General features: G+C 38.2%; 1 protein-coding gene across 3 annotated transcripts in view; it reads left to right on the forward strand.

The window, feature by feature from the left end:
- The window catches only part of ranbp17 (RAN binding protein 17), a 229,263-nt gene that overhangs the window by 19,435 nt on the left and 182,839 nt on the right, over positions 1 to 26,989 (forward strand). Inside the window, exons 6-13 of one of the 3 annotated variants that reach the window (XM_062958006.1) lie at positions 8,182 to 8,286; positions 10,980 to 11,145; positions 13,894 to 13,967; positions 15,363 to 15,482; positions 16,295 to 16,441; positions 16,748 to 16,920; positions 18,556 to 18,749; positions 25,785 to 25,890. In XM_062958006.1, the coding sequence (XP_062814076.1) occupies positions 8,182 to 8,286; positions 10,980 to 11,145; positions 13,894 to 13,967; positions 15,363 to 15,482; positions 16,295 to 16,441; positions 16,748 to 16,920; positions 18,556 to 18,749; positions 25,785 to 25,890 (1,085 nt within the window). The remainder of the gene's footprint in view (positions 1 to 8,181; positions 8,287 to 10,979; positions 11,146 to 13,893; positions 13,968 to 15,362; positions 15,483 to 16,294; positions 16,442 to 16,747; positions 16,921 to 18,555; positions 18,750 to 25,784; positions 25,891 to 26,989) is intronic. The other 2 variants (XM_062958017.1, XM_062958013.1) reach the window with 2 other exon arrangements.

Consider the following 26,989-nt stretch of genomic DNA (forward strand, 5'->3'; position numbering starts at 1 on the left):
GCTGCTGCTATCACAAATACAGTTGGCAACGACAAGAAAGAGGGCCTTCTTGGTAGCTGCCCCAACCCTTTGGAACTCCCTCCCCATTGAGATTAAAACTGCACCTTTCCTGTTATCTTTAAGAACCAGTTGAAGACCTACCTGTTCAAGCAAGCCTTTGACGAATGAATTCAGTTTCTAATGACAGCAAGGTCAATTTGCACTGAGCTTAGCGAAATATACTATTTAATTGATGAGTCTCCACAATAAATGTAATTGGTTTAAAATGTTTTTAATGCTTAATATTATATCTTTTTCTGGACGTTATTATGCTTTATGCGCTTTTTGTCTTGTATTTTATGTTAAATGTGTTCTGATTATGTTGTGAGCTGTTTTGGGTCTCGTTGGGGAGGAAAGTGTGATGTAAATAAAGATTTTTTATTATTATTACCTATAAGATCCCATTCCAATTGATGTTTTGGGTTAGTGTGATGCCATTGTAATGCCATGGGTTAGCTTCCTGAATTTCTTGAGGATTTTAGATTGCTTTTGAATTCATCATTAATGGAAAGGAATGGTGGTCTACAGTATTTCCCAATCCTTGGTTTCCCCTCTTTGTGCCTTCTGATTAAACTGAAGTTCTCATGCACACTTCCTTTGAGGGAACTTCTCTCCAGATCTGTTCTCTTGTTTCTGTCACGTAGGCTTCGTTTACTTCAGGCAACATAACAACAGCATGTTTCAGTGAGCAGTATTTTGGTATTAGATCTGAGACAGTTTGGTCATTATGCAGTTATATGTTTAGAATTCTATGGGTGTCTGGAATTCTGGATTTCTGAAATGGCTTAGATTCAGTACAGTCACTCTGATAATCACCTAGTTCATATTCTTTTTTTTTCTTTTTTTAAAATAGTTTTTATTAATTTTGACAAAACAAAACACATTGGGGATGGGGGGAAAGGAGAAACAAAAGGAAAGGAGGGGGGAAGGGGAGGTGGAAAGTGAGGGAAGGAAAGAGAAGGTTTTGACTTTGATAAGGGAGGGGTATGTAGATAGGGCTAATGGGGAGGAAGAAAGGGGAAGGGAAGGGAGAAGGGAGTTTGGGTGAATCTAAGGTATGATAGGTACGGGTCAGTTGGGGAGAATAGGGGGGAGTGTGGCGACTTTCTGTCTTAATGCTTCTGTCTTCTTACTCTTCTGTCGTTTTTGCCTTCACTTGTTTACAGTCTCTTTATTTCTTTAAATAATCCTCCAAACAGGACCAGTCCGTCTCTTTTGTTTTTCTGCCATCCTTCTTCTTTAATAAGAAGGTTAATTTGTCCATATCTTTTATATCAGTCACTTTGTCAACCCACCAGTCTTTCATCAATGGTTTCTCGGATTTCCAGTACTTGGCGATTACCATTCTTGCTGCCGTGATGAAAAAGGTGAAAAGTTTATCTGTATTAGAATCCACATTATCCTGATGGTCATATAGCCCTAGTAGGAGAAGCTCGGGTTTAAGTTCGAATTGTGTTCCTAAAATTTTATTGCATTCCTCTAATATCATTTCCCAATACTTTTTGACTTTCTTGCAACTCCACCACATATGTATGTATGAACCTATTTGTTCTCTACACCTCCAGCAGCTTGCATTAACATTTTTATACATTTGTCCTAATTTTTGTGGTGTGAGATACCACCTATGTATGGTTTTCAACCAATTTTCCTTCAGATCTGTGGAATAGGTGTATTTCATTTTAACTCGCCAAATTGATTCCCATTCCTGTATTAAAATAGATCTTCCTATGTTTCTAGCCCACTGGACCATAGAATTGGTAATTATCTCTGATTCTGTCATCCAGCTCAGTAGTTTGTTATATAATATGGAAATATTTTTTTTCCTATTTGAAGGAGTTTTTCCCAAAACCCTTGCTCCATATTGAATCCTATAATTAGATCTTTTTTGTAGGCTTCTTTTAGTTGGATATAGTGATACCATGTTATATTCTTATTTATCCTTTGGATTTCCTCCAACTCTTTTAGTTTCGGTGCTCCCACATTCCCTGTTTCAACCAACAAAATTTCTTTGTATGTGGGCCATTTTAACCAGCCCAGTAGCCTTCTGTGGTTGGCTTCTAATGGTGACAACCAAATCGGAGTTCTGGAGTGAAAGTATTTTTTATATTTTTCCCAAGTTCTGAACAGGGCTGACCTAATGTAGTGATTTCCAAATTGTTTTTCAATTTTTGACTTTTCGTACCAGAGGTACCCATGCCACCCTCTCCTTAGGTCATGACCTTCCAAAATTAATAATTTTTTCTTCTCCAATTTAATCCAGTCTTTAATCCAATACAAAGCACTAGCTTCGTGGTATAATCTCAAGTCAGGGACACCAAATCCTCCTGTATTTTTTGTGGATATCATTGTGGTATACTTTATTCTGGGTCTTTTATTTTTCCATATAAATTTCATTATTTCTTTCTGCCAATCTTTGAATAGTTTGGGTTTCCTAATAATCGGGATATTTTGGAATAGGTACATTAATCTGGGAAGAATATTCATTTTGATTGCTGCTATTCTTCCCATTAATGAGAGATTCAAGCTAGTCCATTTCTTTAAGTCTTGCTGGATTTCAGACCATTTAAGTGTATAGTTTAGGTCTAATAGTTGATTATTTTTGGCTGAGATCCAAATACCCAAATATTTGATTTTAGATGGAGTTTCTAGTCCTGAAGTGTCTTTCAATTCCTTTTGTTTTTCCTTGGACATATTTTTAGTGAGAATCATCGTTTTCTTTTTGTTAATCTTAAATCCTGCTACCCTCCCAAATTCCCCAATTTTATCGAACCAATTATGTATATTCTGTTTTGGATATTCAATAATACATATAACATCGTCGGCAAAAGCCCTGTATTTATAATTTTGTTTTTTCTTCGTGTACTCTGTGAATGCACACTAATGGAGAAGCTGCGCCTGCGCAGGTTCCGACGGAAACTCTTCCAAGCTGAAGTTCAAATTTTGGCGGTAACCACGCCCCCTTCCCAAGGGGCATATAAGGCAGCCCCAGGCGCCCGCTCTCCAGTTCCTTTTTTTCCGCCGCAAGGTTCACTTCGGACTCTTCGCATGTCTACTACTCGCTTCAAGCGCTGCACGCAGTGTGCTGCTAAAATTCCTGATTCGGACGGCCACGCCAAGTGCCTCTTCTGTCTTGGCGAGGCTTATGTGGTCGGTACCTGCCGTTTCTGCCTAGCTCTCACAGCTCAGGCCAGAAAAAACAGGGCCACTAGGCTTAGAGCGGCGCTCTACGAAAGATCTCTCGCGCCAGAACCGACTCCGTCGACGTCGGGTGCGTCGTCGTCTTCAGCTCTGAGAGCAATGTCGGCGCCACCAGCCAAGCCTCCGACAACTAAAGCCTCCTCGGTCTCGTCCAGGGCGTCGAGGACTTCCAGGACTGCTAAACCGGCCAAACCGCCGTGTACCGTGACGACGGCTACTGTATCGACCCGCTCTGGGAAGGTGGGGCCTTCTTCGACGTCGAGCTCTCTGGCTTCGGTGACCTCGATCCGCTCTCGTATCGGCTCCCCGCCTTCCTCCTCTGCCATTAAGATAGCCTTTAAGAGGGCTCACGAGGAGTCTCGTCGAGCGCAATCTGACTCAGCTGTGGTTCCTCCCACACCTGGCAAGTCCTTGAGGGTTGCATCCAAGCAACCGCCGACAAAAAAACGGCTGACTCAGCGCTCCTCCTCCTCGGCCTCCTCAAGGAGAGACCCGCTGTCCTCCTCGGCAACCTCCTCGAGAAGATCTTCTCCTATCGTGCCAGTGGCAGTGGCTCCAGTCCTTTCTGGAGGGCCGTTCCCAGTTGGTGAAGCTGGGGGACACCTGCTCTGACCCCTGCCCATTGACCTGTGAGGTCCCGCAAGGATCCATTCTGTACCCCATGCTTTTTAACATCTACATGAAACTGCTGGGAGAAGTCATCCGAAGTTTTGGATGACACCCAACTCTACTACTCCTTTCCACCGAACTCCAAGGAAGCCCCTCAGATACTGGACCAGTGCTTAGTGGCTGTGATGGGCTGGATGAGGGCGAATAAGCTGAAGCTTAATCCCGACAAGACAGAGGTCCTCCAGGTCAGTTGTATGTCTGATCGGGGTATTGGGTGGCAACCTGTGCTTGACGGGGTCGCACTCCCCCTGAAGGCGCAGGTCCACAGTTTGGGGGTCCTCCTGGACTCAGCGCTGATGCTTGATCCTCAGGTGTCGGCGGTGGCCGGGAGGGCCTTTGCACAATTAAAACTTGTGCGCCAACTGCGACCTTACCTTGTGAAGTTGATCTGGCCATGGTGGTCCACGCCTTAGTTACCTCTAGACTGGACTATTGGAATACGCTCTACGTGGGGCTTCCCTTGAAGACGGCCCGGAAACTCCAATTAGTCCAACGTTCGACAGCCTTGTTTCTAACGAGCTAATTATAGGGAGTGGCCAAGCCTCCTGCTTTAGGAGCTCCATTGGCTGCCATTCACTTTCCAGAACCAATTCAAGGTGCAGGTGATCACCTACAAAGCCCTGAACGGTTTGGGACCCTCCTACCTTTGTGATCACCTTTCCCCCTACGAACCTGCACAATCTCTTCGTTCATCGGGGGAGGCCCTCCTCTCGCTCCCACCTCCGTCACAAGCGCGGTTGGTGGGGACGCGAGAGACGGCCTTTTTATTAGTCCATCTTTTTATTAGTTTTTGTCATTTGTTTTTATTGGGTAATGTTTAAATGTTTGTAATTGTGCATGTCTCTTGTCTGTTGTGTTTTATATTGCTATTGTTTTTATTTGGACTTGGCCCCATGTAAGGCGCCCTGAGTCCCCTTTGGGGAGATAGAGGCGGGGTATAAAAATAAAGTTATTATTGTTATTATTCTACCAGAGTCTGAACCAAACAACAGACACAGTAACCATAAAGCCAGAGAAAACTGCAACAATGAAGTTCTGGAAAGAGCTTTGGGAAAATAATAAGAACTACAACAAAAACGCTGGGTGGATAAAGGAGTTTGAAGGAAAATTCTCACAGAACAAAATGGAATAGATGGAAATAACTGAAATGATCGATCAGTAAACGAGTGAAAAAGTCAAGAACTGGACATCACCTGGTAGTGATCAACTTCATGGATTTTGGCTCAAATATCTGATTAGTTTACATGGAATATGGCCCAACAATGCAATGAGATGCTGCAGAAAGTAAGTATCAGTGAATGGCTAACAACTGGAAGAACATACCTGATACAAAAGGATCCAGCAAAAGGAGCAGCACCAGGAAACTGCAGGCCAATAACACGTCTGCCCACTATGTTTAAACTACTGACTAGCATCATAGCTGACAGAATTCAAGACTATCTTGAAGAAAAAAAACATCTTGCCAGATGAACAGAAAGGCAACAAATGGAAAAGCAGGGGCACAAAAGACAAGTTATTAATTGACAAAATGATTCTGGAGAACTGTAAAAGCCAAAAAGCTAATCTTCACATGACGTGGATTGACTACAAAAAGGCCTTTGACTCACTCCCACACATTTGGATCATCAAGTGCCTGGATGCCATTGGGATTTGTAAAAACATTGGCACCTTTATTGAAAACATGATGGAGCACTGGACTGTTTGTTGCAAATGAAAGCTATGGACTTGTCAACATCAGAAGAGGAATTTTCCAGGGAGATTCATTGTCCCCTCTGCTTTTCATTATTGCCATGATCCCTCTGTCAACAATCTTACAAAAAACAAATCTCGGCTATCAAACATCTAAGAAATCTCACAAAATTTCGCATCTGATGTACATGGATGACCTGAAGCTGTATGGGAAAACGGAAACTGAAATCCAGTCTCTGACTAACACTGTCCGAATTTTTAGCACTGATATCAGCATGGAGTTTGGTTTGGACAAATGTTCAACAGTGGCATTGAAGAAGGGAAAAAAATCATTGAAAGTGAGGGCATAAATATGCCTAATGGCCAAACAATAAAGTGTCACAGCCAGAGGCCTATAAATATCTGGGCATATTACAGCTGGGCAACATCAAACATGAACATGTGAAAACTGTGGTCAGCAAAGAATACACACAAAGGGTCAGAAAAATTCCCAAAAGCAAGCTCAATGGAGGCAACACCATCAAGGCCATAAACTCCTGGGCCATACCTGTCATAAGATATACTGCTGGTATTATAAATTGGACACTGGTGGAACTGGACGATTTGGACAGAAAAACAAGAAAACTCATGACCATTCATCATTCACTGCACCCTCACAGTGGTGTTGACCGGCTATATCTGCCTAGAAGATCAGGTGGCAGAGGACTCTTACAAGTAAAACAAGCAGTCAAAGAAAAAGAACATGCCCTGGCAGAATGTGTAAAGCAAAGTGAAGAACCTGCTTTAATTGTAGTCAAAAATCAGAAACTCCTCAAAGCACAGCAGACAAAAAACCAGTACAAGAAAACCATACTACAAACTAGAGCTGACAACTGGCACAACAAAACATTGCATGGAAAGTTCCTTGACAAAATTGAAGGAAAAGCTGATAAGGAGAAGACCTGGCTATGGCTCACAAATGGGACCCTGAAGAAGGAGACAGAAGGCCTGATCCTTGCAGCCCAGGAGCAAGCCATCAGAACAAATGCAATTAAGGCCAAGATTGAAAAATCAGCTGATGACCCAAAAAGCAGACTGTGCAAGGAAATTGACGAAACCATTGATCATATCCTCAGCTGCTGTAAGAAAATCGCACAGACAGACTACAAACAGAGGCAGAACTATGTGGCCCAAATGATTCATTGGAACTTATGCCTCAAGTACCACCTGCCAGCAGTAAAGAACTGGTGGGATCACAAACCTGCAAAAGTATTGGAAAATGAGCACGTAAAGATACTGTGGGACTTCTGAATCCAGACTGACAAAGTTCTGGAACACAACACACCAGACATCACAGTTGTGGAAAAGAAAAAGGTTTGGATCATTGATGTCGCCATACCAGGTGACAGTTGGATTGATGAAAAACAACAGGAAAAACTCAGCCGCTATCAGGACCTCAAGATTGAACTTCAAAGACTGTCAGAAACCAGTGCAGGTGGTCCCGGTGGTGATTGGCACATTGGGTGCCGTGCCAAAAGATCTCAGCCGGCATTTGGAAACAATAGACATTGACAAAATTACGATCTGCCAACTGCAAAAGGCCACCCTGCTGGGATCTGCGCGCATCATCCGAAAATAAATCACACAGTCCTAGACACTTGGGAAGTGTTCGACTTGTGATTTTGTGATATGAAATCCAGCATATCTATCTTGTTCACTGTGTCATACAATGTTGTTATGTCAATAATAATAATAATAATAATAATAATAATAATAATAATAGCAACTTTATGTTTATACCCCGCCACCATCTCCCCGAAGGGACTCGGTGTAGCTAGCATGCGGGACCAAGCCCAAAACAAACAACAAAATTTACCAACTAGAACAAGTTAAAAACATAATAACATATAACAATCTAATTAAACAATTTAAAACAGCAGAGCATAAAAATGTCATTAAAATGAAACCAAACCAAACCTCAACAACTAGTAACTAGGAATATGGTGGGGATGATCAGAATTAGAGAGGGCGGGCATGGACTTGTGCAAAAAGCAAATCCTAGGGCTAGGGGTAAAGTGCTGAATATAATCTATGTGTGAGACTGTCACTTCGTCTCTTATACGTTTCTCAGTTTTCGTGTGGATCACAATATCTTCTCTATTTGCCTCAATTCATATTTATTCCGAGCACGAGTTAACTAGTGTACCATTGTATAACCATGTTTCTCTCTCATATTATACACCATATGGAATGAATCAGGCTATCGGGTGGAAGGATCCATCCCCGCGGGGTACCATGATGCCATGGCATTGTTCTAACACCTATCTGTTCTGTGTTTCATGTGGCCTGCAAAGCGATGTTTGAGTTGGGCAATGTGGCGTAGAGGATATTTAACTTTTGATATTTTTTGAACATCCTCATTGTGCAGTCTGCGTTTTCTCTGCGTTCTGAGAGACATCCCAATTATTGTGAGACTGTTGCTGCATCATATGTTTTGCTTATTAGTTCATCTGCAAGAAATGTACTGTAACAAATCTAAATGGACACACATTTCTTTCTTTCTTTCTTTCTTTCTTTCTTTCTTTCTTTCTTTCTTTCTTTTTTTAGATAGATTATTCTAGACCTTCATCAAAACATCGTAAAATAGCTACCTCTTTTCGTGATACAACTTTAAAAGACATTTTGATGCTAGCATGTTCGCTGCTGAAAGAAGTAAGTCTGAACACTAAACATATTTTAAATAAATTAGTTTTTCAATATCTTCAAAACCAAATTCATTAATGTTTACTTTATAAAGTGGCACGTAAGTGTTTCTTCATCTCAACATGATTAGTGGGCAGCTAAATGGGATATCTGCTTTTCAGCAACTGCAAAGCATGATAGAATTCATCTACTAAATTGAAACAGTAGTCGTAGCTATTTTCAGTTTTAATCTATCTGTAACAGAAGTTTTGGGCACTCACTTAAAATCTGAATAATCGGTGAATAATCATAGGCTAATATGACATGCAAACTGATATTACTTTTTTCCAATTGTGCTATTGTGTTCCTGTCAATTGTGACATTGTGATCATGTTTATAACTGCCTCCAAAGCGCCCAACACCACTAGAAATACAATTATTTTATTTTCCTTGCATCCAGCAGTATTTATTAATTTATTCAGTTTATATCCCACTTTTCTCCCAGTATAGAACCAAAGGTAGTAATACTCTATACTGAATAACTGGTATGGGCCAGAAATTTATAGCCTGAATTATATTTTCATCATTTGGTTTGATTTTTAAATCTTCATGTTTTCTTTTTATTTAATAGGTAAATACTATTAATTAATACTAGTATTACTTATGGAGTACTACTACTATTTTTTTCACTCTTATTTTGAATATTGTCAGCTTACAATATTGCCAAATATTTCTTATTTCCATTCCAACTCAGGCTTTTAATGGATTGCACACTGCTGTCAAATCAAAGCTCAATTGACATGTCCTGACAAAATATATATCAAGTATTCAATGTACTGAAAGAACTGCCATTGCAATAATGAATAGTAAAGGAGATAATGAATCAACATGGAAAAATCCATTCCACAAATTCACTGTGCCAGGATTTGCCTGCATCTGTGGCTGAAGATCCTTGGAAAATGCCAGCCACAAATGCAAGCAAACGCTAAGAGAAAATGCTGCTAGAACACAGCCGTACAGCTCGGAAACCACACAACATGCAGGTCATTGTTGTGTACAGGCAAACTCCTGTTCAGAAAATGAAAACCTTCAAAAACCAGATTCTTTATTTAAGAAAAAGAGTTGATTACAGTACAACGTGTGTTGTAGATCTGAGGAGTGAATAACTGCACAATATGTTTATAGTTAAAGCACTTCAGGTATTCCATGGGCTTTCATCCTATTTGTCAATAAACAAAACTAGTCTCCCTCTTGTGGGTTTCCCCCAATTAATCTAAAATATCTCAGAAATACTCCATCTTCTCCCCTTCATACAAAGTCTGTCACAAGAAGGACATTGTAGCTCTTGATGGTTGTAAATGCCTTCTGCAGCTGGCTATAAATCTGTCCGGCAAAGATAAAAAATTCCAAGCTAATGAGAGAAAGTGGCATTCTCCAGGAGAGCCAATATATAAGGAGATACAAGCATGATTAAAGCATGATAATGCTCATCATAATACATAGCCAATGCAAGCACCTTACATATAACTAATTAAGAATAAACATGGCAGGGCTTATGTTCCTGACAGTAATTGGGCAGCAATTTTTTCGAGCAATGTCTTCTAAAAATCTTTTGTACTCAACATTGTTGTTCCAGTTGCCATCCAGTCATCAGTCGTAGTTGTTTGCGTCAAGATGTTCAACTGGTGTGATAGATGAATATTTGTTGGACACTTTATCTATAATCCATTAAATTCACCTCTTTTAGAGCCTGCCCAATCCTTAAGTCTTTTTGCCTTCATAGCAGCATTTTCTATTACAATAATATCTTCCACCTCCCTTGATTTTATTTCTTCTTCCACATTTTGACTCTAGATTGCATTTTGGGTTTATTCTACAGTGACTTCCATAATATCATTCTTCCTAGGGAAGGTATTGTTTCTGCTACTTTCTCTTAGGGGACACTGACAAATCTGGTCCTAGTTATACTGCACTGGTCATTCTAATGGTAAACTAGGAGTTCTATGGATTAGTCCATAGTTATGAACTAGAAATGTACTCATGCTTGTAGCATTTGCTCCTATTTTATGTGAGTGGCTGGAGTAGCCAGGCAGGAATAACTGGATGTGATGTCTTAATTCAAGATTGTTTATTACACCCAAAGAAGGCAGGATTTTAAATCAGCTTTCCATTATAAAACATGGCATCTGTGAAGACTAGAATCCATGGTCCTGGGTTCTGTTGTCATTCTGTTCCAGCTTCACTCATGGTTTTGCTTACTTATTCATGTAAAACACCTGCATGCATGAGCATGTTGTAGCTAAGGAAGTCAGGATTCTTGGTTAGTCGTTATATGTGAATTCATCTGTTGTAACTAATAAGACATCCTGGTCCAGTGTAATTGAGAGAGTTAGAGCCTAATGCAGGGAGACATTTTTGGCCAAAAGCTGATACTGCTGTACTTTAAACATATAATGTGTGTCTATCAGGGGTTACGTATGATCATCATTTATTGAATGTAGAGGGACCCGATCATTGAAAGTAGAGGGACAGCAGACCATGTCTTTCTCCTTTTGCATATTCCAAACAGGCCCTTTTTTATGTTGACTCCACAGATGTTTGTGAGCTTATGGTGTTTTGTGCTATATCAACATTCCATGCTGAACTGAGAACATAGGTTATTTTCTGCTTGTTTGAAAGATGTATATTACTGATGCATACTTTTTTTATATGCTTGGATTTAGATGTTGGCAAAACCATTAACACTTCAGGATCAACAGCAACAAAATTTAGCAATGTACCTTTTGAAACTTGTCCTCAATTGTCTTAACTATGACTTCATTGGCAGTTCAGCAGATGAATCTGCAGATGATCTGTGTACTGTACAGATTCCAACAAACTGGAGATCAAGTAAGATAATAATTACTGCTAATAGCCTTGCATGTTTTGTCTTCTGTCTGTGGACATTATCACACCAGCCTGTTGTCTCATCCCGATCACGTTGTTTAAGAAAATGGAAACATACAGTTATTGGAACGATCTCTGTCACAACATGACACAGTTGTGTGATATTGGCACTTTGTTGATGCTGTTTCCTATGATAAGTCTTCTGCACAGCCCTGCTTTCTACCTGTGTTTGCCATACCCAGCAGATGTGCACTATTTTATGTTTTTTTTTGTTCCCCTATTTTGCCACAATTGTGCAGTTTCAGTGTTCATACAAGACCTTCCTACACTTCACAACACCAGAACTGCAGTGGAAGGAAATGATTGCCCAAGGAAGAATGACAAAACATTAATATTGGATTCATTGATTTCCCCCCCCCCCCCCCCCCAATCAATGAAAAGAGACAATCCAGCTGCAATTCAAACACAATGTAACTAACTATGGGACACACAATGTCATGTCTAAGCACCATCAGCACCATCAGCAAACACTTTTATCTTACCGTAACTGCACTTTTACAGCTTTGTGTGATAAACACTTTTATCTTACCGTAACTGCGCTTTTACAGCTTTGTGTGATAAAGTCCCCAGACAATGCTAAAAGTGGAGCTATTCGGTCAGAAATTCTTGGAACAACTTCCTTGCTTATTTCATGCAGATGAAAACTTTTTTATTTTATATAGAAGTAGATAGCAGAAAATTTTCCCACCCTGCACCCTAATAAGACTAGGAATGGAACATTTATTCCAGAGCTAGTTTCACCCATGCTCAGTTATTGTATACTTCAAACTAATTATGTTGGAATTAAAGCTTTTTGTCAGTTGTAACATTTTGCATCTTACACAAGCTTTTTCAAACAGTGACTCAAATCAGCATCAGATTTAAAAAAAACCTGTGCTTTACCAGGGGTATTTGCAATTCCAGTGTCAATTATACTTGATTACACCACATAAATTATGCCCTGTCCGCAGGTGTGTTTGTGGATCCTCAATCAAAAACATCACAACCCTGAGACCCTGTGGCAGAAAGGTTATGTTCAAATGAAATAGAATATTTATTTAGAATAACTTTTTGGGGCGGAAGGGATGACCAGCATAGTTTTTGGATCTTAATAATATTTTTTCCTCAAAACTATATGGCAGATGACTGAAACTCAGCAGTATTTTTAAAGCACTTTAGGTGACTGTTTAGTCAAATTTCTGCTTTTTAGACCTACAATTCTGTGTAAATCCTACAATCATATATGGCATCGGATGAATAAACTGTCATATCAGGCTGAATAGCGTTAAAATTGCCATTCAAAGACAAAGCTGTCTAAGAAGTACTTTCATTACCAATTATGTATTACTGTTCTGTGTTAATTATTTTATGGCAATAATAGCAGTGTGTTTATGGGAAATGGTGGCAGGTATATATCACTATGTCCAGGTTTCCTTACTAAAGTAAATGCCCTTTTTACCATGCACAGTTTATAGTCTTACTGTCTTTTAACTTAATCCAGTCTACCTACTAGAAAAACAGTGGCACAGACTGGATGTCAGGAAGGCTCTGAAACTATATATCTGAAGCACCAGACCGTTTTGGAAAATAGAAGCACTCTTCTTTCACCCACCTTTCTAGACAAGAAGGTGGTCTCATCTATACTAATTTAGTGGATCAGGACATACATTTTCTTGGCCTATCAGTCCCTAATCTTATCAAAATGTCAAAATGTGACAGCTCACCAAGTCAGTAGCCATTTCAGTGGCTTATTCAACTAATACTCCCCTGGAGGAAATTTGAAGAGCTGTAACTTGGGTCATTCAATCCACTTTTACAAAACATTATTAGTTGGATACATTTGCTTTTGTTAGGGCATCCTTTCACAGAAGGTGCTCTTGCAGGCTTTATTGGGCTAAATTGATTGGCTGTCTTAGAAGGGTACATTTGGGAACTTATCATGAAGGTCCATCAAATCTAGCCATGGAGGCAAGACCCTTATTCCATTTTGGGGGGATCTTCCTCTTCTCTCACCAAACTGGGAAGGAGCTATGGACCCAATAAAAATAATTTTCTAAAGCAACACATATATTCCCTTTCCTCACCTGGATGGAACTGGAGTTAACTCAGTAATGGATGGTTTCTTCTGTTTGGCTAGAATGGATATTCACAGTAAATTCCCCAGTGTGCCATTCTGCTTTTCATGGATGGGTTCTTCTTCCCCTGCACTCCATAGGTGAATTTTTCAAAGAGATAAAAGTGTTTTACTGCACAGACTGATACTTGCTATTAGCTTTGTGACATCATCTGGGAGTTCTGTCTGATTGGCTTTCTGGCATTGTGATGTTATCAGGATGTTGCTCAGTTGGGTAGGGTCACTGTCCCAGTAGTAGTTAACAGATGCAAAAAGGTAAGAGGGGCTGAATATCCTACAGTCATCAGATTCCATCTAATCTTGGAAGTCAAACAGAATCAGTACTTGAATTGGAGACCACCATTTAATACCAATTGCTATAGGCTATACTATACGTATTTTCCTGGTAAGGGATACCTCTTGAGTATTCATTGGCTTATTAAACCCTATTAAAATTAATGTAAATGAAATTATTTTCCGGGTAATATTTGACACCACCTAGTAGAATTTTAATTTAGTTTTAGTGGTACTAGTGAAAGTTAGTCATTCTGTAGTACTCCAAACAGGTGTTTGCGTATTTCATTCTTTTTCTTTCTCAGTCTTCCTGGAACCAGAGACCTTGGATCTCTTTTTTGATCTGTATCATTCCCTTCCACCAATGCTCTCTCAATTAGTAAGTATATCTTAAATAGTAATCTTTTGGTAGAAAAATGTCTTATAAAAAGTTATTATATGTGCACATGTTTAGTGTGTTAAATAAAAAACAAACTTACCCAGTGTCCCTCAATAAATTTCATGCCTAAGATAGGATTGTGTCAGATTTCAACTTCTACATTATAAATATAATCCATGTATTACTACACTAATCATTAACTCACATCCAACAAACATATGACTGGCAAATTGCTAAGGAGTTTGCTGCTTTTGCAATGATTGTTGATGTATAAATTCCAAGTAAAACTGGGATATTTTTTTTTTACCAGAAAAGGGGTGTTTGGCAGGGGAGCATTAAGAAAGAGCTGTGTGAAATTATGCAAGCAAATAGGAAGACCTTTCCTCTCCTTTCTCTCTTGTAATACTAAACCTTGGGTTCATTTCGGGGAGCAGAATTGTGTAGACTTCAGATGGGATAAAAGGAAGTGCTGTTTCAAATAGTAAATTCATAGAAGTGGTTTCCCAACATGGAAGCTAGTCGTAAATAGTTTTAAAGGGAAATTAGGTACAGTAAAATACATGGAGGATAAGGCTGTTTACAACTATCAGTCAATGTGTCTACATATTCCAGTATCAGAAGCAAAGATTATGTGGGCTTATCTAGAAAAGAATAACGTTAACTGGAAGTATCAAGACTTTCCCAGTTCATTTTGTTTTCATTTTCCCCGCATATTCATGGTTGTGCATTCAAACTATTGAAACATCACAGGTTTTCCCTCTCCCTTGTGTTCCTTCTATCTTCTTTTCCCACTACTTACATGTCACATCTAGAATATTCTAGAAATGGACTATCACCAATTTTCTCTGAGTCCTTTTTAATTGTTATTGAGGAGTTACATTCAGAATGTTAAAATTTAGCAATATTATATTTGTTAAGTGTTAGGATACTTTTATTTTATTGCTAGCATTCCTCTTTCTTATGCTTGAGCTCTGTTGAATCTCTTGTCCTGGGAATAGTCACTGTGTTTTTCTTGAGAGGCCACCTTAGCCAGGTTCAGAGACAGACAGACATGGAGAGATATTGGGCTAAAGTGGGACCAAAAATTCCTTGTACATACGGAGAGTTCCCTGGGACTACTTCATAGTCGGGAAAATGTCATGTAGATCTCCCCCCTCCATAAAATCAGAAAGGAGAGGAAATAAAACAGAATTTTTGTTTTTTCCAGTCTGTCTGTCTGGATCCTATTTTGTAGGATGATCCCGTGGCCGCGATATCTTACTTGTGGGCTGCTTACAGGCATCTGGTTGGCTAATGTGGAAGCAGAATGCTAAATTACATACACCATCAGTCTGATTCATCTGTACGCTCCTTATATTTTACGTTAAACCCTTCAAATATTTGTTTGTTTTCTAGGCACTTTCCTGCTTAGTTCAGTTTGCTTCTACAAGGCGATCCTTGTTTAGCAATCCAGAACGTGCTAAGTATCTTAGTAATCTGATCAAAGGAGTAAAAAGAATACTTGAAAATCCTCAGGTAGATATTTTTCAACTTTCTCACAAATTCTGGATGTATTTGGCAAAATAGCTGTGGCACCATAGTAACTTACTGTGAGTGTCTAAAATGTTTGCATGATTATCTTTTTGAAATGCTTTTTGTTCCTTAGGAAGTGTTTAAGGAACACTAATAAAGTGTTTGCATCATGAAGGACATCTGTCATTCTTGTTTGGCTTTAGCATTAGTTGGCACATGGATTCACGTAAACTTTAATATTAATAGACTGAGGGCAAACCAACCAGCTGCAGCAGTTCTGTTGTCTGGTTCCTATCACCTATCACATGGAGTTTCTGAGTTTCAACATTTCCTATTCCATAGCTTCTATTGATCTTTCAGGATCATTTGCAGGGTGATGATTTATTGCCAAATAATTTACTGCTTTTAAAATGTAGTCAGCCCCTCCATATTTGTGTATTTGACTTTTGCAGATTTGATTAAAATGTTCTCTCTAGTCTAGTCTTAGTCTACCGGTGTGGCTTAATGGTCCATGTCTCCTGGAGGTTGATCATAAAGTCATGTTGGAGGATCTAGAGTTTCCTAGATAGAACACCTCTCTTGGAATCTCTAGGTCCTCCAATACACTTATGTTGACAACATCTGGCCATAGATTCATGCTGAAGAACTTATAATCTTAAAGATGTTTTCTCAAGTAAAAACAAGCCTTATTTTTCACAGTTTTTCACCTGTGCCCGTAACCCCAGAAAATATGGAGGGCTGACCATTTGTTTATGTGCATTTGTATACTTAAGACAATAACTAATTTGTTCTGTTTGGATTTTTGTGTAATTTAGGGTTTATCTGACCCTGGTAACTATCATGAATTCTGTCGATTTTTGGCTCGGCTGAAAACTAACTATCAGCTGGGGGAATTAGTTGTTGTAAAGGATTACCCAGAAGTTATTAGGCTGATAGCGAATTTCACCATCACTAGTTTGCAGGTAAGGTAGTAACAGAATAATTCCATTGTTTTACTGCTGAAAGGGGGTTGGATTTGTGCATATCTTGATGGATCATGATGGATTTATTAAAAAATAAGTGTCGCCTTATATGTATCAGTAACATTCTGGAAGATCACCAGCTCCTTTTTTTTTTTTACATTTTTACGTAACATCAGGGCTTTGGTTTTAATTGAGGTATAAACAGAAAGAGAATAAATAACAATGCTGTGTATATTACAATGTTTGTAATTGCTCACATTGGGCTAAAGCATGTTCTAATGAAAATCTCATTTTGTTTCTTTCTAGCATTGGGAATTTGCACCAAACAGTGTTCATTATTTGCTAACTCTTTGGCAGAGAATGGTTGCCTCCGTGCCTTTTGTGAAATCATCAGAACCTCATCTATTAGATACATACGCACCTGAGATTACAAAGGCATATATTACTTCTAGACTGGAATCTGTCCCTATGGTCATAAGGTAAAATATAGTTGCAGTCTCTATGGGTAGAGTTGTCCTACTTCAAACTTGATGCTTCCACAAGTATATATATTTTTTTACTAGCTGAAGTGTACCCTTTGGTTCGTACCTAATACTCCAAAAAGAGCTTGTGGGGATTCCTGCTTACCTGTTCCACCTTGGCTGTTGTTGTTGTTGTTGTTGTTGTTGTTGTTGTTGTTGTTGTTTTAAACATCAAGACTCTTTATAGAAGATATCTATCACCATGTCCCAATAATTTTTGTCAAGCTCCCTTTTTTTGTTTCTAGGAAGCTCTCCTTGGAATTTTGACTTTTTCACTTGAAACTGATAGTGTATGGCTGTCAGATGTTGAGGCATTTACCATAATTTTCTGATTTGTTACACTATGTAACAAAATTTGAAAAAAATATTTTCCTGGTTTGAAAGTGTTCTTCCTGTTTAATTCTGTTCCTGTTTTGAAAGTACTGGTAGTTGTTCTACTCCAGAAATGATGTTTTTGTGGCTGCCACAAATTATGTCGAATTGGTTGAGACTCGATAGGATATTCTTTGAAAATCTTTAGCAAAATGTGCTGTAGGATGCCTCAAAAAAAAGTTTTTGCAGTTTAATAAACCTTTTCCATGTTTTTATGATAGAGCCAATTAGAAAATTGCATTTATAACCCAGGAACAAAAATTGTGTTACATAGTGTTCTAACTCCTCCCCCTTTTTTTGCTTCTAGTGTTACCTTTGGGTTTGGAATTTTAACCTGAAACTTGGATAGCAACAAAAAGCACACTTTCAAATTTTCTGGTGTCAAGCTGAGTGACACAATGATTCATACTTGTGAGATGCAGGCAGCCATATACACACCCAAATACAGAGCCAGGACCTTTATTTTCATAGAACAGCATATCTGTATTTATTTTATTTCTATGCAGACAGCATATGTGCCTGTTATTGCTCAGATGTGCATTTTCTGAATATAGGATTCTGTAAAAAACTGAATTATTACCCAAGTTTTGTCATCTTAAGGACTCCTTTGTCTATTCTCTGTCTCACTTCCATCCTTACTTGTCCCTCTGAGAAGGCGGCTCATAGAACTCCATTCTAGTCCTCTTCCATTTTTCATCTTTCCCTCTGAGATAGCCTTTGTATCTATATACTGACCTCTTGTGGGTACATCTGAGCGCTGCATACATAAATATCTATTCATTCCTTTTGGGGGCCCCAACCCCCCAATGGGGTGGGTTTTTTTAGTTGACACCTGACTAGTATCATGAGGGATATGCATACCAATTTAGTCCAGATCCATCAAGCCATGTAGGAGCCTTTTCAAAACAAACATATAAACATACACAGACTTTCACTTTTTTATACAGGTAGTCCCTGAGTTACGAACATCCAACTTACAAATGACTCATAGTTAAGAATGAGGGTGAGACAACAGAAAGTGAGAGGAATCTAGCCCTCAGAAGGGAAATTCACTTGGAAGGTTGGGGGAAAAGAATACTCTTGTTTTCACATGTTGTTTCGTGCTGACAAGCTTGAAGATATTAGCTAGAATGCTTGAAAAAATGCCAGTGTTCAAAGGATATTACATGCACTCTATTTCATATTTCCCAGAATGATGTTACTTTAAACAATGTTTTCTAGAGATAGCTTGGATGATCCATTGGATGATACAGCTACAGTATTCCAGCAGCTGGAGCAATTGTGTACCGTTAGCAGATGTGAATATGAAAAAACATGTGCTCTTCTTGTACAGCTGTTTGACCAAAATGCACAAAACTACCAGAAGCTGTTACAATCTTGTAGTAGAAATCCCCTGGCAGTCTCAATTCAAGAAGGTTAGTATGCATTATCTTTTCAGTAACAGTTAAGTACGTCCATCTTTTCTCTATTCTTGAAGTTTGCTGGCACAGGCTGGATTTATTTGTATTACAGTAGAATCTCACTTATCCAACATAAACGGGCCAGCAGAATGTTGGATAAGTGAATATGTTGGATATAAGGAGAAATTAAGGAAAAGCCTATGAAACATCAAATTACATTATGATTTTACAAATTAAGCACCAAAACAAAATGCTTTACAACAAATTTGACAGAAAAAGCAGTTCAATACACAGCAAGGTTATGTAGTAATTACTGTATTACTGGAGAAAGTCCTACTCCAAGGCTCTAAACAAGTATTTTAATATGTGCTTGGAAATGGAATGACAATTAGTGAAACTTTGACAATGGGAGCTATATGTTCCCTGCAACCATCCTCTATCAAGCTTCAGCATTTTGGACTCATGTGTTTCTGAACACTTTCCAAAGAGTGTGTTACAATAATCCATCAACTACCTCTTGACCTTGGGACAGTGAGCCTACCCAACTGAGCAACATCCCAATTACATCACAGTGCCAGGAAGCCAATCAGATAGGACTGCAAGATGGTGTCACAAAGCTAAGTCCAAGTATCAGTATGTGCAGTTACACACCATTTATAACTCTTTGAAAAATTCTACTGTGGGGATGAGGGGAGGAAGAACCCAACCAAGAGAAGCAGAATAGGGGAACTTACTATGAAGGTCTATACTAGCTAAAGAGAAGGAATGGGTTGATCATGGTATATGTCACCATGGTCAGATTGAACATCTCCAGCAATAGGTACAGGTGATGGACTTTTTAAAACTGGGAAATTTCTTTTTTTTTTTTACTACTGTTATATGAGCAAGTAATTTGCATGTTTTATAAACTATGCCAGAACTCTCTGTCAGCCGTTCCCACCACCAGCTCCTTCAAGGTCAAGCCAGTCACTTCAAGGATAACATCCATCCATCTTGCCTTTGGTCAACCTCTTTTCCTTTTCCTTCTATTTTCCCAAGCATCATTATCTTCTCCAGGCTTTCCTGTCTTCTCATGATGTGGCCAAAGAAATTCATCTTTGCCTCTAATATCCTTCCCGCCAGTGAGCAGTTGGGTATTATTTCCTAGAGTATGGACTGGTTTGATCTTGTGGTCCAAGACACTCTCAGGATTTTCCTCCAACACCACAATTCTAAAGCGTCTATCTTCCTTTGCTCAGCCTTCCTGATGGTCCAGCTCTCGCATCCATAGGTTACTACAGGGAATACCATTGCTTTAATGATGTGGAACTTCGTTGCCAGTGTGATGTCTCTACTCTTCACTATTTTATCGAGATGGGTCATTGCTGTCCTCTCAAGAAGTAAATGTCTTCTGATTTCCTGGCTGCACACTGCATTTGCAGTGATCTTTGTTCCTAGAAATAAAGAGTCAGTCACTGCTTCCACATTTTCTCTCTCTATTTGCCAGTTATCAATCAGTCTGGTTGCCATAATCTTGGTTATTTTTTTATGTTTAACTGCGACCCAGCCATTAGTATTGAGATTAAAACTAGTGTTGGTGGCTTTAACTCTCAAGTCTTATGCATGTCGAGTAGAATTAATATCTTCTTACCATGGACATTCCAATGCCTACTGCCTGGTGATGCAGCAAATGAACTTTGCCTCCTCCTTCCGAACTATTTGACTTTGTCTGTTAGCTCACTAATATGACCTGTAAAAACCAAGGAAGAGTAAAATCGAAAAGACAAAGAATTATTTCACAGTAGGGTGTTAAATTGCCGTTATATTACAGAATGCTCATTGTAAAAACATTTTCACTTGTCAGTCTCAGTAGTGGTAAAGTATGAGAAATTACATTTTTAAAATCTGTTGCGTTTTTCTGCAAGACTAATACAGCTACTCTGGAATTGGTAAAATAATCTAATTTAAGGGGCCTAGCAAGGCTCTTCAATTTAGAAGGCTTTTCTCCTTAAGCTGCAGTTGGCAGGCTGTGTTAATGTTATATTAATGATTGTACAGCTTTCGTCCCTTTGAAGTAATGTCAGTACATAAGCATATATTTTAAGACACTTTCACCTAGTAAAGATCCTAGTCAAGCTCTGGGATTGGAATAATAACACTAACTTGTTTTAACGAAGACTGAGATACTTTAAACTCAAAGCACTCTTAATTCCAGTAGAACAATGTAGAAATGATTATAATTAAAACTGAAGACATATCTTTTCAAATCAATACCCATTTAATGGTTCAGGAAAATTAAGCACTCCGGATATTTTGTATCTGAAGCTGTTTGATCAAAGCAGTTGGCCATTTTCAATTATTTTAAATGCCTAAAGGGGTATTTTGGCAGAGAATGTTGGCATTACTTTATATCTGTACTATTCTTAACACAGTATTCATTTTCTTTTCTGTAGTCTTAACACTTCTGTTAGCACAGAACAATAAATGCTACCTCCCCTAGTTATACACACTTTAATTTCAATGTTTAATGGCTTTTAATGTTACAAAATAAGTTAATATAATATTAAGACCTCATTTTATTATATTGTCTTGCTCTCTGTATTGATTGTGATGCAGTCATGGTTTACTAAAACAATAATCCCCAAGAAATGGGTCATTAACAGTAGTTAACGATTACTTGTGATCTATGGTAATGACTGATTTCTTTGGGATTATTGCTGTTATAAAACATAATTACAGATTATTACAGCAATAATTATTTTGGTAAAGAAAAAATCTTCTCTTTAAGCAGCTGGAAAAGCAAATATACTCAGTGTTTTGAATAGAAAAAGTACACATGAAAAATTATGGTGGAAAATGAATTTTATCTTCAGTGGATAGGGACCAACACAATATCATTGCTGAAGAGTCCATGTGCCCACAGAGGTACTTTGTAGTTTAATCTTAAATTTTGAAGAGATTTTCAGTCCATTTTATGACTTCATAAATTTCCACATTGTCAGTATTTAGTCATTCAGATATGGTGACAGTGGACCTAAAATTGTAAATTGTATTTAATCAAGACATATTGTTATACTTTTTCTCAAATAATTATTTTATTAGAATCAGTCTTAATGAAAACAACCAAATACATAATAACAGCAAACTTAAAAAATTAGTTCTCTTACTCTTTAAAATGTAGGACTCTTACCATATTGTTTTTTCTTTCATTGAAATATTTATGAATTGCCTTTTGAATAGTTCAAAGTGATTAACACAAAATCAAAGCAGTAAACATGAAAGCATTATTAAAACCCAAATATTCATTCAAGTACATCAGTTGAGATTTGCAGCCTTGCAAAACTCTGATACATGTCCTTAGCTATTGTTCATATCTTATGTGTTCCCCTTTTGTCTTCCACCCCTCCTTTTTACTTTCTGTTCCTGTCATATTTCAATTTTTTAAAAAACTTGAGAGGAATATGGATTTTATAAGATGAGCAATTAGTTCCAGAGCTTAGGAATCATCACTAAAAAGACCCTAATTTTGACTGCTCTTCTCCAAGTCTTCTGCGAGTATGGACCATTGGGAGGCATTTGTAGCACCGTTGATGTAGAATCCTATGGGGAGAGCATATCCATGTGATATGCGTATTGTAGACTGTGTGAGAGTTTACAGTTTAAGGCTATAGTATTTTAGTTAGTATAAAATTAGATGACTATGATGAATCTCCAGACATTAGATAAGAGATGATACTCTGTACCAGGCAAAAGTATTAAGTTATCTTAAAGGGCAACTAGAAATAGAAAAACGTTGCAGTGATCAAATATAGAAATGATAGGTACATGTACTGTAGCTGTAATACTGTTTGTGTTGTTTTAGAGTACAATAAATAGAGGAATAAGGTAAAGTGTGGGAGAAAAAATGGTGGAGTGGGTGAATTTGAATGTTGGAATGTGCTAGGTACTGCTTGGTTGCAGAGGAAAGTGGAGGGTAGAAGAGATAGGGAGAGTCAGAGATTTGTTTTCATCTTAAGGTGTGGTGAGCGTTGCCCAATCTTCACAAAGCTTTATGAATCTACACTTTAAGTCAGTTAGTTTATTTTTAACATTTTGTGTCAGTAAAAGTCAATTCATTCAACAACATTTGAGCACAGTATTTGGCCAAGCTATTTAGAGTATTGATAGACTGGTAAATGTTGAAATATTTTTGAGTTTAATAACATTGATTCACCAGATAGAAGTGGAATTGAGGTTAGAGAAAATTAAGCTTCAGTGAGTCAGTTGAAAACTAGATGAGGCGACAGCTCCAGAGCTTTCAAGTCTACCCCTAGGGGTTTTTTTTTGGCAACCTGCATGGCACCATATTTTTTTTTTAATGCACCAATTTTCAGCTGTTTTTTTTAAAAAAAAATCTGAAAACTTGTCTGAACAACCTCGCACTATTTGAAAATGCATGGTTTAGAACAGTAGTTCCCAAAACTTAATCCTCAAGATGTTTTGGACCTCACCTCCCAGAATTCCTGACTGTTGGTCAAATTGGCTGAGGCTTCTGGGAGTTGGAAATCCAAAACATCCAGAGGACCAGAGTTTAAGAAATGCTGAAGTAGATTGTCCATACCCCATTTCCCACTTCAAAATCTTCACTAGATGTGATGTGTACCCAAATATGCCAGCACAGCCTGCAGAATAGGGCCATGGGGGCGAATGTTGGCCACCATCCCTGCACAATATCTCACTTTGACCCGTCATTTTTATCTTTCAAACTACTTTAAAGGTTTAAAAATAAGTGGAGAAATAGAAGCCCAGCTCACCTGCACCGGCTGCACTGTTGCGGGCCTATGCCTTCCCCAAGTGCTGTAGCCTTCAAGATTCAGACATTGCTTGAGAGGAGTGATAGCCTATGAACATTATCTTAAATTTATCTTAAATTTGGGGAGCAAAAACTATAAAATTGATATGCATATATGTTAAATAATGTGATTAAGGTGGTTAGACAGATTCAGAATGTTATTTTAAACCTAAGAATTTGAAAATAGATACACAGATATGTTAAATATGCGGTTAAGGTGGTTAATGTGGTTAAACCCCTCATAGAAGAGAAACTGGATAGTAGAAAGATTTAAATAAGTTTAAATAAAGGATGTCAAGATAAGAGATTTAAAACTTGGATGTAACATAATATAATGTTATAAAATGTTTTATTTACTTGCCCCAACAACATTTTCCCTTTCCGTGATGATTAATTAGATACGTACTAAAACTTATTAAACTACTAACAATAATTTGAATAAGTCTTACCTCTCCCCCTTTGTCTCATAGAACAATTTTGTTCCTGAAAGGTGAATTAAAAGCTTCTGAACCTGCAGGCATGATGGGAAGTTCATAATAATGCTATCTATAGGTTTTTCTTGCAGTGTCAGGCCATTACCTAAATATTCTGTTCAAACCTACCCACCAAGTATAGGTGATAAAATACATTCCTACTAACACCTGCAGCTCAGGAAGCAGACCTGGGTCCCAGAAAACCTTCGGTTTCTTGTCCTGGGCAAATGGGACTATTATGACACTTTTTATTACAGGCAGACAGGTGGACACCACAGGGATTTTTAAAATATAAAATTCACCTCTCTCTAGTTTGGATGCATCATTTGTTTACCCTGATCCACTAAATCTCAAATTCCAGAAAGTCCACCGGATTGGAGGTGGCCACTCCTGGCTCCTCTAGCGTGAAACTTTATTGCAGCCATCCCAGAGGGAAGGCATGACGCCCTCAGTGATCACCCTCCATGTCTGATAGGTCCCGTGTCCCATAGAATATAGGGAACAGAGCCACTCCAATTCCTTCACTTATATATCTAAAGGAATAGTCTGATCTGCAATATAGCAAGCTGTCAAGAGATCCACTTGAGAGATTGTTCTTTGATTGATTTCCTGGAAAAACTCTTTGATTCTTCTCACATTCAGCACTAACTGGAAGATATATAGATCTGCAAGGTCATAGTCCTTCAATAATAATTTGAGGAGTCGACTTCTAGGCTTTGTGTGGGTGAGGAAGAGATTCTGTATAACTTTTTTTAAAGTATGCAGAACCAAAAGTCTAGTTTGAATGTTGACACAGAAAGGAGTAATTCCAAGAAAATATCATGACAAATGGTGATTTTACCATATCTTGGATGAGTATGTGGTGACTGTTGATCTTTAACAGCATGTTTAACATTTTGGAAAGGTAATGGAAAATATTGAAAAATATCCACATTTTTATCAACCTAATACTCTTTCACCATGTAATAGACACATTTCTGTTGACTTTTTGTGTTGGAAAAAGGGGGTGCAACTATTATGTGAAGAAAAAAATCATGTTAGTCTTACATCCTAGAAATTACTGCATTGCTGGCAGACGAATTTTATATGGTCTATGCTTTCCACATGACATGACATACTCTACCAATGACCTAGCTGCCCTCCCCTCCTTCAGTTATGGCTCTTCACTGGGTTGAGTTTGTAAGCTGGTATTGTCACTCTCTTCAACTTTTGGACTTAATGCAGTACTTTTGGACTCAAGAGAGTGATAATACTGGTTTTTGGATTCAATCTAGTAAAGAGCCATAGTTGAAAGAAGAGCAGGCAAGCAGGCGAAGCTATCATGTGTATAGCAAGTCATGTGATGAGGGAAACATGGATTCTTCCTGCCCGAGCTAGACTGTCAGCAATACATTGGCGTGGCTCACAAGCTAAGTCAATTATGTGAAGAAAGTTTAAAATACCAATTTTGGGACCCAAAAGAGGAGGTTTGATTATTACGCAGTGGTGACTATTATACCGGGAAATACAGTAATTTTGTCACATTTTCAAATGTCTTCATTATCCTGTATGTCTGGTGAAAGGTAAAAAAATAGTAAAAAACAAACACATAATACACCAATTTAATCTCAAATTGCTTAGTAACTCAGTGAGTATTCTGATCTGTCCCTGATTTCTACAATTCATCAGGCACACTTGTAGAACAGTTTGGAAAACATTCAGATGCATTATGGAATTGTTCTATAATTTTTTGCATATTTTGTTTTCTTTTTTCTGCTACATCTCTAGGACGCTTAGCCTGGCTTGTGTATCTTGTTGGAACTGTTGTAGGAGGAAGATTAACATACACCAGTACTGACGAACATGATGCTATGGATGGTGAATTGTCCTGTCGGTAAGTGGGTATCTTTATCATTGTTAGAAATGTAAAAAAAATGAATACAGTAGTAAAAAATTATTATATGCAAGGTCCCTGGATGAATGGATTTAAGTATTTATGTTTTAAGTTTTGTATACTGTTTTATTAAGTAATGTTTAATCGTTTTAAATGTGTCATGCTTTATTTTTTGAACTTGTTATTGGCATTGAATTTTGCCAGATTTTGTAAGCCGCCTTGAGTCCCCTCGGGTGAGAAAGGTGTGGTAAAAATGCTGTAAATAAATAAATAAATAAATAAATATTTAAAGAGACAAAGTGTTTTGAAAGCAGAAACCTTCAGATACAGACATGTGAGTTCACAAGTAGTCTGTGTATTATATCTTCAGGACTGTATCTGCCAGTGAAATATTTTTATCATGTAAAATAAGGCATCAGATGCTGGAGGCAGCAATGAAAACCCTTCAACTATTATTACTAAATTTCAGCCACTCCACTTCGCACATGTTGTAAGATTTGATGAGTGAAGAAGGGGTTTCAAAAAACTATGAGACTAGGGTTTGAATCGTTACTTGCCTTGGAAATTACTAAGTAACCTTGGGCACATCAAATTACTGCAGCCTTAGAAAACGGCACAGACAACTCCCCTTTGAACAAATCTTGCCAAGAAAACCCCATGTTGTCTTAGAGCACGTATATCAAATATAAGGCCCGTGGGCTGAATCCATCCCGCCACATCATTTTATGTGTTCCTCGCGGCTTTCAGTGACAGGACAACATTTATACAGTCTTAGAATTACAAATGGCGCTTTGAAGGCAACCATAAGGCTGATGTGGCCCTCAGTGAAAACGAGTTTGCCACTATAAATCAGAAATGACTTGGAAAGCGCACCACAACAACAAAGCCAAATTCAGTTTGTGACTAAGGTTCTGAGCACTGCCCTGCAACTCTATGCACTTTTTAATGTGACAATTATACTATAGATAGTATTCTGATATCTTTGTGGAAGGCAAGAACGTGAGAAGTATGGCAAAACAAAAAGAACCACTTGCTTGTGTTGTTTTAATTTTCCATACAACAAGTATCTTTCAAGCCTGGCTGTCTTGGACCACAAGTT

This window comes from Anolis carolinensis, chromosome 1 (genome assembly GCF_035594765.1).
Source record: "Anolis carolinensis isolate JA03-04 chromosome 1, rAnoCar3.1.pri, whole genome shotgun sequence".
NCBI lineage: Eukaryota > Metazoa > Chordata > Lepidosauria > Squamata > Dactyloidae > Anolis > Anolis carolinensis.